Genomic DNA, 11,606 nt, shown 5'->3' on the forward strand with positions numbered 1-11,606 from the left:
AGCTATAAGTGATTCTAAGGAGCATATGCTGCGGAATACAGAGTTGGGGAAATTCCATTTCCTAAACATACAGGTAACCAAATATATACAGAATCTGAAGCACAAGGAATAGAAACAGTGCCTGCCAGATCTGTGCACAATATGTCCCGTATTTTCTTTATTCTTTTCCCAAGTTTGCACCCAGGATATTGAGGGAATTTTTAAACGAGACTGTTGAACTACTCTGAATTATCTTGGAGGAAAAATAAAATGGAAAGTGAGTGATGGACAAACAATGTTGAGATTTTCAAGATGTGAAGTTCAGACTTGCTCAAAATACAGGATGCTGAGCTACCAGCCATTGTGGTAAGGATTCTAGGATATATTAATTTTAAAGTGGCTTGTAAGCACTTAAGAGCAGAACAAAGATTGCTAGGGATTCGCGTGGATTCGCTAAGAGAAGCTCAAAGTAATTAAACGACCAACCCTTAAGCAACAAATCTAGTATATATTTATTAAGCACCTGCTATGTGTCAGGCTCTGGTTCTAGGCTAGTGATTCAGGGAAATGCAGATAAAGAGCATTTGGGGGGCACAAGATATCTGAGAACATTTCTTACAACATGCAAGTTAAAAGGTGCCTGCTCCAGGCTCAGCCCAGCTGCCCATTTCCAGCCGACTCAGGCCCAAGGGCACGGAGAGTCAGACCTGGTGGTACACTTGTCCACTGCATGTCTGGTGGGGGTGAGGTGCTCTTCAAAGATGTTTTTGGCCTTGAGTGCCGCAGGAGAATCAGTCTGCAGGTCCCTAATTACCAGAGTTACCCAAGCCCTGAAACCTTGACTCCTGCCCGACCCAGAGTCTGAAGCTCAAAGACGTCAAATAAATGATGTGGTCAAGTCTGGTCCTCAGAAAATGGGACAGCCATGAACCTAATGGCACCCTCAGGTGTGGAAACACCCCAAATCCAATGTAGAATATGCAAGACTCTCCAATAGTCTGCTCACCTGCGTCTAGTCGAACTCTTTGGAAAAGAAACTCTGTTCTTCCAAACGATTGGTATTGCCTTTTTTTTTTTTCCCCAATTTACATTTGATCCCTAAAGGTGGTGTTTCTTCATAGCCAACTGCTACAATGTCTAAATCTTCATTTTTTCTTCCGCCAATGTCTAAACCTTACTAGCTTTTCCATATCTTTCCCTTGGCTTTGCTTTCTGGATTTGGAATAAAAATTGGCAAAGGCTGGGTTAATTACTTTTCATAATAGTTCCGGTCACTGAATGGTTCAGAGCCAGTGAGTGACATCAAACTCTCCCTGATGGAGTGCAGAGGGGGCAAGTCTGGGGAAGACCCATCCCAGCAGGCCTGGGCTCTTCAGTTAAGGCAGTGCAGTGTGGGGATTAGGGTGAAGATTCGGGTTCGAGTCCCAACCCTGCCACTACCTAACAGGTGATCGCGTGGTAGCTAATTCAGTTCTCCAAGCCTCAGTGTCCTCCTTGGTGGGACAGACCAGCTAGCTGTACGCAGGGCTATTATGAGAACCACTTAACATCTGTTTATGGTAAGTGCGTATCCAAGCAGGTGGCATAAGGAATGAAAGACACAGGGTAGGGCTGGAATCCCAGCTCAGCCTCTTACTAACCGTGCGCCTTCCGGGGCCCCCATTCCTTCATTTGTAAAATGGGGATAATAGTAGCTCTAACTTCTGAAGAAGGCACGAGGACTAAACAACATTTGTCAAGCGCTCACTTAGAACTGTGCTTGGCATCGCATATGTGTCTCTATTAAGTAAATAAATAAATATATGAAGGCTCAGGATGAATGCTCAGTCTGCGTCAGTAATTGCAGCTTGGCACACAGGTGTCCATTAAGTGTTAGCTAATTAGTATTTTTACTATTTCCTTGGCACCTCTCTATGGGGTTCTCATGACCCATTCTCTCCTTTCGCGGCTTCCTTGGAAGCAACCCCCAGAATCCATGCTGGCATCTCACCAGGAAGAGGGGCAGACCTACCCTCAAAGGGGCACGCCCTCATGCAAACCCAGGAAGTAGTCCCCAGGTGAGTCTCTGCCTTGCAGGGAATTCTCTTAAGCCAGAGAGCTTCTAGCTCCAGGCATTTCTGTTCATCTGCATCATTTTGGAGCAAGTCTCAGTAGACCCTCCAAATGGTATTGAAATCCTGAATTCTTTCTCCTTATTCAACTCTGTTTTTGTCTTTTTTTTTTTTTCCAATTTTCACAGGTTCCTCTGTCCCTTGCCACATAGTATGAATGTTACTTAGGGTTTTGTCGATTTCTGTCTTTGTAGTCATTGGGTTTTCTCTGGCACTTCTTGTATACTTTTCTTGTCTTCAATTACCATCTATGTTTGGAGGATCCTAAGTGTCAACTCAGATTTCACCCCTGTCCTAAGCTCTATATTAGTGATTCTTAACACTAATGGAGGATAAGACTGTTTCCATAAAAGTTCCAATTCACATAATATTTTTCATGAAATTTCATAGTCATATGAACCTCAGGTCCATGGAACTATATCTCTAGACTCCCAATACCAACTGCCTGTGGTGGACCTCAATTTCTTCACTCTCACTTAAGCATGTCTCACTGGGTGTAGCTTCAGTCTGTCTCTAGGGTCTTTCCTGTTGTTGCCATCATAAAACTGGCTATTAAAATTTCTTCTCTTGCCAGCCTCAACAGACACTGCTCCCTGTGTCCCCTGAAAGCAGTTAGGAGCTGCTTTCCCTAGAGAGATCATCAGAGAGGGGAGGATCCACTGATTTTGTTTTAAACCCCCCAAGGCTCAGGAAGAGGACAAGGACTGCCTGGGCAAAGAACTAGGTGGGCATTCTTCAGGAATGAAAAGAGGACCCAACAGAATACCTGATTAGATGAAAAGTCTATGATAAAGGAAAATGGGGCAAGGAAAAAGAAAGTAACTCTACACTCTTGGGAAAACAGAGGGTACGTCCAGAAATAAAATGTTATTATTGACTCCTACATGTCTCTGCAGTGAGATATAGCAGGGACTGGCAAATTTTACTTTTTCTGCAAGGGGTCAGACAGTAAATATTTTAGGCTTTGCAGTCCGAACTGCAAAATTGAGGATACTGTGCAGATATTAATACAACAGTAAAGAAAAAATTTTCCATAATTTTCACATTGACAACATTCAGAATTATAGAATTAAAATTTCTTATCATTTTTATATATCATGAAATATTTTTGGATATTATTTGATTTTTTTCCTACCATTTGAAATGTACAAGATATTCTTAGCTTGTGGGTTGCACAGAAACAGGCCATGGGCCAAATCTGGCCCGTGGGCTGTAGCTTGCCAGTCCTGGAGATATAATTATATATCACAGTATATATACCTCAGTGAGTTTTCAACTTTTAGAATTTTGGAGACAAAGCATGATGACATGAATCCTATTCATTTGTAAGTCTCAACTAAGTGACAAATAAACAGGCAACTGTTTTGTTTTGTTACATAACTTTGTTATATCCAACCTTTTCTTTCGCTAATGATATTTTTGGGCAGATCTCATACATCTCCAGTCACTTTTGGTTGTTAAAACGTCCAGTTGCATATCTGATTGCAAAGCTGTAACCCTACTCCTCCCTCTTCCAGATGAGAGCAGCTTCAGTATGCTGTGGCAGGGACCAGGAAGAAAAAGAGGGACGAAATGCCACTTCAGTTAGCTGGGAGACATTGCAAACCTTTTTTGTTCATTGCTACTGTTTCTCCAGCTAACACTGATTGCTAGGGTTCTCTGCATGCAAGAATCTACACGTTGACTTTCCTGTGGAGGCACATTCATTGGTTATTGGAGGGCCCTATGGGGCCTTCCCACTTCAAAGTCCTTCTCTGATGTGAATATCTGAATCTGGTCAGCTTTTTCCATCCCACCTTGGCTCCCATCACTGGCAACTCACTGCTGGGTCTCCAGTTGGTCCATACAGTATCCTGTGAACATTTTTAAAAGACCCTCTTCCCTCTGGACTCAGTTCTGGATCAACATGCAGGGTTTGGGTAGCGGAGCATGGGCTGACTCTCAGCTCCTGCTTGACCCCTAGACCAGGCAGCCCTGCACAGGGCATCTTTATGAACATCATGCAGCCCTGGCTAAGGGTCTTCTTGCTTAATGAACTGCTCTCTTGGGTGAGATGCTGACAAAATGGCTCAAGCTCAGGTATCTACCACCAGATCCACTCAACTCATCCACCTCACCATTCCAAACAGGCTGCCCTGCTGCCACTCCCTCTCTCTGCCCTGGTCTTGTGTCCCAACTTCCTTGCCAAAATAGGCACGTGACCAGATGAGCAGTGGTGCTGCCTAAGTGAGTATCCAGTCCTGGAATGAGATGCCAGGCTCTCTTTTTCCCAACTGCCCTCAATATTTACAAATGATTCTTCTTGGAGACACAGGTAACTCACTGAGGAATTAAAAGCATTGGAAGGGAGGGTCGTGGTATATAAGAAAGCAAACTTATCATTTGTCTTAGCAAATGGATCTTGTCGCAAATGGATCTTGTCTCAAGTGGATGAATCAAGGACTACTAGTCAGCATGTTATTTAGAAGGATGAAGGAATGAAGGTACCACGAGACGCAAACTAAGAACCAGGACAGAAACAGATAAAAGCACCTGCTACTTTCCTTCCTTGTCATGCAGGTAAGGAAACTCATACTCAGAGGCTTAGCAATTTCCAAAGTCTCAGAGCCAGTAAATGGCAGAATTCAGATAAGAACCCAGGTCTACCTGACCTCAAAGCCCCTGCTATTATCTGATGTTCTCTGTGGTCTCCCATAAATTATTAAAGGCTGGTTTGTTCCTACATTGAAAAAGTGGGCTGCAGGCTTGTGGGAAGAGGGGAAAAGAAAAACAACCTTGGAGTTTTGTAGGCTTCTTTTTAACCTGAGAAACATTGGTTTCATTGAGGCTACTTCCACATGTCACAGTATAATATTCAAATTGTTAAAAAACATAATTCTCCTAGAATACATAGTGAGCTCATGACGAGTTTTATTCAATTCATCAGTGAGGGAACCAGCAGAATGACAAAGCTGGTTCAAAGAAAGATGTTATATATTTTTTCAGGAAAAAAAAAAAACAGAAATGAGATTGTTAAGTTATACATAAACTGATTAATGTCCTAGAGGGAGGTCAGTAGTCCACAACATTTGGGATTATCTTTTCTAATGAACAGAAATCATTTTTACCTCTGCTGAACAAAAAATATATGTGCATCTTTCCAAGTTTTCTACAAGTAAACATCTAATAACTACACAACTGGGCCTGAATCTAAAATAAAAGCTAAGTCAAACAAAGTTACATGCCTCCAGAGAATTAGATGACCGCTTAAGTAAGCTTGTTAGACACTGCCCTATGACATTAAGCATTAAAAGGACACACGCATCTTTTTGCCTGATTTCTTGTTTTATTTTTTTCTTGATGTGTGTTGGTAACCCACACTAGTCATGCATGCTAAAATAACCCATATAGGTCATTCATTCTTGGATTGCAGATCCCTTGCCCTTATTCCAACCAAGAGATAAAATTTCAAACAGTGAAGCAAAGATAAAAGTATTTTCAAGCTATCTACTTTCTAAGATGGGTAGAATCTTAGAGTCAGAAGGTGGAAAAGCTGGGTTTGAGGCAGAAAAAAAGAAGGGTAGTTCCTTTCCATCAGTGATGATGCAACTAAGAGTGAGATTCAAAATATTTAACTTCTGGTAAGGATCCAAGACTAGCCAATCAGAATGGATGCTTGCATAGGATTGTGATGGCCCTACTGGGCCAGGTCTTAACCTTTTATTTGATAGATCTTATTGATGTTTGGGAGATTACATGAAAAGCTAGGGCCTTGATGAAGGACTTGGACTAGATTTTGTTTCTCAACAGATAGGGAAGTATTTCAACATTTTAACAACCAATACGGTTATACCAACATGTCCTGCCTGAATGTCAGTCATACTCACACCTCAGTCTCTGCCACCTCCTCTATCCTGACCCGCCCCCAGACACAGTCATGGTCACTCTCCCGCATTGTGCCTTAAGATTCCAGCCCACTTCTCTCTTCTAACTGCCTCTTGGGCTTTAGGGTCAAGGAGGAAGGGTGGATGGAAAGGAACAAGAAGGTCAGGAGTGGGGAAGAGAGTAAGCGAGTTCTGATATATTCTGCACCCACGTCTAAGGGAAGATGCAGCATTAAATCTAGGACAAAGGGAGCAGAAGGGACTACTTGGTTCTGTTTCTAAGCTCTAGGGATATAGGAGTGTTCCCAACAGACAAGAACCCCTGTCCTTACGGAGTTTATGTTCTACCGGGGGGCAGATAGGAGATATGAAAAGTATGAGTTAATACATGCACAAGCAGCTAGCACAGGCTTGGCACACAGGAAATGCTTACGCCCTTCTCCCACCCCTGTCCTCAACCATGTCTCTGAAGCTTCCCCGAAGGCTTCTGAACACATAAATAAAGCTGGAACCCCAGCTGGCTGAAAAAGTCAACCATCTGGAGATTTGAAAATATGGGGGAACTTCTAATGACTGGCTAAATTTTTTTCGATTTTTCAGCCAGATGTTTGGTGTCATCCAGACCCATCTGTAGCAGAAAGTGCAGTTTATCAAAACCCTTCGCCATACTTTTTTGTTCTCTGTCCTAAAATCCCCAGTGAGTTTTCTTTTCTTAGCAGGCAATTTTTTTAAATGAATTGAACAAGTGATTACTGACTTATAAAGAGCAGTTTCAGAATCAAAAATGAAGATATCAGAAATTTGGATCAAAGGGGCCATTTAGATAATTTCCAGGGCTCAAAAGGCAACCCATGGGTCGGGTTCAGTCATAAGGTGAATTTGTTTTGGCTGACACTGCATTTTTTAAAAGTTAAATTAGTTGCCCACATTTTTAAAAATCAGGAAATTTAACATATGGCTTTTTAAAAATTTGGACATTGGGCCAAATTTGATATACACTTCCCCAGAGTAAAAATCAACTCAAGCCACATAGTAATTGTTCCCAATTTGCCAGAGTCCCTGCCACTCTCTGTTGCCCCCATAGTGAGACCAAGTTTGTTACCATATATCTTCTCAAACACACTGTTACTCCTCTCCCTCTTCCTCCCGATGGAGTTGAGTTAAGAGTGTGAAATGCTTGCTTTACACTTTACAGTACCTGCTTAGTCTGCATGGACATTCAGATCTGTTACTTCTTAATCTTACCTAAAGCTCTCATTTTAGAATTGGGTAAACTGAGGTCCAAAGGGACAGAAATGTGATTGGCACCCAGGGTTCCTTACTACTAGACCAGTGGTCTTTCCACTATCAAAATAAATCCATCGCTTCAATTATATCTAGGACTTCAAGAGGTTTCTTAGCGAGAGACTCACATATTGAACATGTTCTCATTCAAATTCACGTGCCGCCATTGAAAGCACACATCAGGTTGGGGCCCTGCTTTGTGAATGCCTTGCGTGCTTTCCAGATGATGAGTCAGGCATTCGTCCTGGTTTCTCAGTGTGGGTGTCTCTACATAGGTCGATTGTTTTTTTCATTCAAAGAGTGTCCTTTGCTGCCTCTGAGTTTTTGCCTGTCTGGTGGCTCCTGCGCCCCCCCTGCAAATGCTACACAGGCATGCTGAATGTTCTGGGATCTGGGGCTTCTGAATGGAAATACCCATGTGTCTGAGCATTCTCACAAGTTAACATCTGTACCAGTAGCAACCTATCTACCAGAGCATGAATTAATGTTCTCTAGCAAGTGCTGGGTGAAGCAACATGGCTTAGGTGAAGTGGCACCTGCTGAGTTTAGGTATGTGACCTCGGGCAAGTTATATAATGTCTCCCAGTCTCAGTTTCCTTGTCTATAAAATGAAGATAATATTTATACCCGCATCACTGAGCTCCTCTGAAAATGAAAGAGGTAATTTTTTCAAAATTCTTACCGCAAACCTAGCACATAATAAGTGTTAAATATAAATGACATTCTGGTGAGTTATAGAAATGAAAACTAGAAACATTCTCTTGCTTGGGCAATGTGAACCTCCTTAAACACACGAAGTCATTCCCAGACATATTGTAAATACTCAATACATGTTGGTTTTAATATCATAATTGCTTGGAGGACTTTTAGAAAATTCAGATTCCAAGTGATCCACTACAGGCCTATGGAGGCAAAGAACCTAGTTGTAGGAGCCTGATAACCTATTTTTAAAGTTCCCCATGTGATTCTGATGACTGGTTAAGTTTGGAAAAAATCGATGTAGTTTTCTTATACTTGAATATCTTTGGTGGTAGACAACGCATCACCTCTGAAAGCTTCCCATGCCATGTTGGATAGCTACTTATATTGAGGTAAAACTTGTTTTCCTCTAGCTCCTATTTCTAACCTCTTGAGGCCACACAGAACACTTGAATCTCTTTTCCATATGACAGCCCTTCAGATATTTGCAGACAGCTGTCATGTCCCTCTGGAGCATTCCCTTCTTTTGGATTAAATAGCCATATTCTCTCATCACTCTTTTTTTTTTTTAAAGTATGGATGAACTGACTCTTCTAATTAATATCTAAGAAAACTGAGCTACACCCCCCACCCAAGTTATCCTTGGACACTTAAAGGACTAGAAAAATTAGGATGTTGAGGCTTTGGGAGACAGGAGATATTGAGATACTGAACAGGAGATGGCCGTACACCTTTATTCCAACAGAGGATGGTTGCTGCCTACTGCATGTGTCTTCCCATGCAGAAATGAGAGGCTCCTGCAAATTCCTTGAACACTTTCAGTATATGAAAGAAAATCTTGGCTTCACATTTCAGCCAAGCATGCCTAGGTGTTGGTTAAATGGGCGTACACATAGCTAAAAATTTATTATGGTTCATTAAAGTTTATGCATCATATTGTGTTAATACTTCAAAAATGTAAAAAAAAACAATAACAAAAATGAAATAGTTGGGCCAAACTGCATACAGACTACAAGAAATTTTCTCAAAAGAATTCATCTGACCAAGAACATATCTTAGATTAATCCAATTCCTCCTTGATTCAAATTCTCACTTCTCCCACTTAGCCCACAGAATGCCTGGGTGGGGTTCCAATTTCTTGTACAAACTGTGGGTGTAGGACATGATGTTGGAGAAAAGAAAAATCCTCAGTTGAGAAATTCTGAGCAAAGATTCAGGAATATTAGGCCCTAATGCAGGAAGCCAAAATTGGTCTTTAATTATGTATTCCCAGGTTTAGATCCAAGAGGCAGAAGAATTGGAAATAACTGAAACATGGTCTACATATGTGCCATTTTTGGCTTGGGAAGAGCCTCAGATTTTTTAATATCATCCCTAGAACCTTGTAGGCATCAAAACATTCACCAAATTGCAGGTTTATAAAAGATGAATCCAATTCCTTATTATTAACATAGGAAAGGAAATTATAGAATTTCCCTAAGGTAAATGACTTTACCATACCTGATCACAAATAATCAGAGATATTAGGTTTTTGTCAACTTTTAGGAAAGAATTTCCATCGGTACATTGGATATGATAAGAGCTTCAGATAGTACTAATTCATGACCACCTATTCCAAATTAATCATCTACCAGATTAATATACTGAGGACTGGATGGGTAAATGTCTTAGCCAAGGTCACACAGATCGTTTGCAGCATCATCCAGGTCTTTAGACTTCAAGCACAGTAATTCTTGCTGCATTTAAAGTAGTTCTTTCTTACCTGGGCTTCCCACCAGTTGCAAATTTGCATTGGAAACAGAATCAACTCTAGCAGTGTTATAGCCAGGAAAGCAGTTATTCAGAGTGTCAGGACATGGGAGGAAGGCCAGGGAATGATGCAATATTACACTAGCAAGTGATGTCATAGAATGATTTCCTAAGCAATTTACATAAATGCAAGTTCTCAAGAAGCCCTGAAAATGCCAGCCAGTGGGAATGCAGGCATGGAGAACCAATGGCAAGCAAGGGAGGAGAGCACATAGGAAACCCAGATTTCCTTGCCCATCACTGTGGCAGGCTTCACAGATTTCTCAGAAGCCTGAGAAAACTCCCTTCTGTCCCTCTAATCCAGTGCCTTCCTTCAGGCACATAGGCTCCAAAGAGCTTTGATTTCCTTCTCTATTTTTCTGTTTACTCCTACTGACATCCAGGCATTGCCCAGTGATGCTGCTTAGAGTGACTCCTGGTGTAATGAAAGCAAGTTTAATAGTGAGACAGGCTACCCAAGAGCTTGACATTCTAAAATTGGTCTGTTCTCTCCATTATAATTTAGAACAAATCCTCAATTTTTTGAGTTAGAAGTGATATGCTGCAATTCTTGGAGAATCAGTCTTATGCAAATATCATTGAAATATATCTGTTGGGTTTGCTGGTGCTTTAGGAAGGAAGTCACCAAATACCAAGACTTCAGTTTCATTTTGATCCCAAATAATGAAACATGTATTAATAAGTTTTCTTAGAATGTGTGTATGTGCAGAGGTTCACATATGTTAGTCTGGAACTGGTTGGCAATGGAAGTTCATGAAAATATCTAGTTAGACCAAACTCAGAAAAAACTGGTAAGACTACGTTGAAAAATTAGGAAATAGATCAGAGTATGCCAGGCTATGTCAGAATCAATCTCTCCCTCTCTCTCTCCCCCTCCCTTATGCCCTCCCTCTCTTCCTCTTCCTAAACCCCTCCCCCACTGAAATGTAATTTAAGCAGAGCCAAAGACCCCATCTCAAGCCAGAGATCAAAGCAGTTCAAATATGCTTAGGGATTTTAGATTTGAACACTTTTCTCAACTGCAGAAGCTGCCTGGAGTGCCACAAAATCTCATCTCATGAAGCTTATACCAAAAACAATCAGCAAAACCCAACCCCTTCATCCTACACAGCATTAGTCTTGCTTGAAACAGTCTGAACATCTGCACATTCTAGGCAATAATTTGAAATATCCCCCTTTCCCCACCACTGCCTTCATCTCCCCAACCACCCACTGGAACAGCAAAATATTAGACACTGGATTATTTGGAGCCATTGAGAAGAATTTGTAAATACCTTCTAGGCAGCAGGTCCTCCACAGCCCCGAATGGGTCATTACTTCTTCATTCTTCCTGCTGGTTTCATTATCACTTGTAGATTTAGTCCTGCACACACCTCTGGAATATAACCAGTAGTCCGTGCCCACTGCAATGGTCATTAAACTAAAAGCTGCGAAGGCTCCCACAGTGGTGATCAACATCTGGATTCCTCTGTCACACATCCTCATAATTCTTCATGGTACTCTGGACGGCTGGGGATTGGAGAGGGAGGTTCAATGCCAGAGGGGAAAAATCACTTTGCAGCTGGGTAACCTAGAACAAGCTCTTCCAAAAATTCAAGTCTTCTTTTGTCAGCATCCACAGGGACTTTGGGAAAGCTGGGGTTTCCTGTCTGGAGCTCTCTCCAGTTTCCTGGGTCGCCTATGGCCCTCCGAAGGGTGCAGGCTCCAGGGGGTTGGTCCACATAACTGCCGCCTTCTGAGGGTCCCTGGGTTCCTTTCATTCCTCGGGAGCTTGGTAAGGATGAGGGTCCGTGCAGGGCATGGCTCTGAAGCCTGGAGCTGCTAGCTCGGTTTGAGATGCGCCTGGTTCCTCACAGCCCCG

The 11,606-nt window shown here is 41.9% G+C and overlaps 1 protein-coding gene across 1 annotated transcript in view; it reads right to left on the reverse strand.

Moving 5' to 3' along the window:
- Nucleotides 1-11,230, reverse strand: part of CACNG3 (calcium voltage-gated channel auxiliary subunit gamma 3) — a 75,270-nt gene extending 64,040 nt beyond the window's left edge. The window contains exon 1 of the mRNA XM_010961006.2: nucleotides 11,020-11,230. Within this exon, the coding sequence (XP_010959308.1) occupies nucleotides 11,020-11,230 (211 nt within the window). The remainder of the gene's footprint in view (nucleotides 1-11,019) is intronic.
- Nucleotides 11,231-11,606: the final 376 nt, after the last annotated feature.

This window comes from Camelus bactrianus, chromosome 18 (genome assembly GCF_048773025.1).
Source record: "Camelus bactrianus isolate YW-2024 breed Bactrian camel chromosome 18, ASM4877302v1, whole genome shotgun sequence".
Taxonomy (NCBI): domain Eukaryota; kingdom Metazoa; phylum Chordata; class Mammalia; order Artiodactyla; family Camelidae; genus Camelus; species Camelus bactrianus.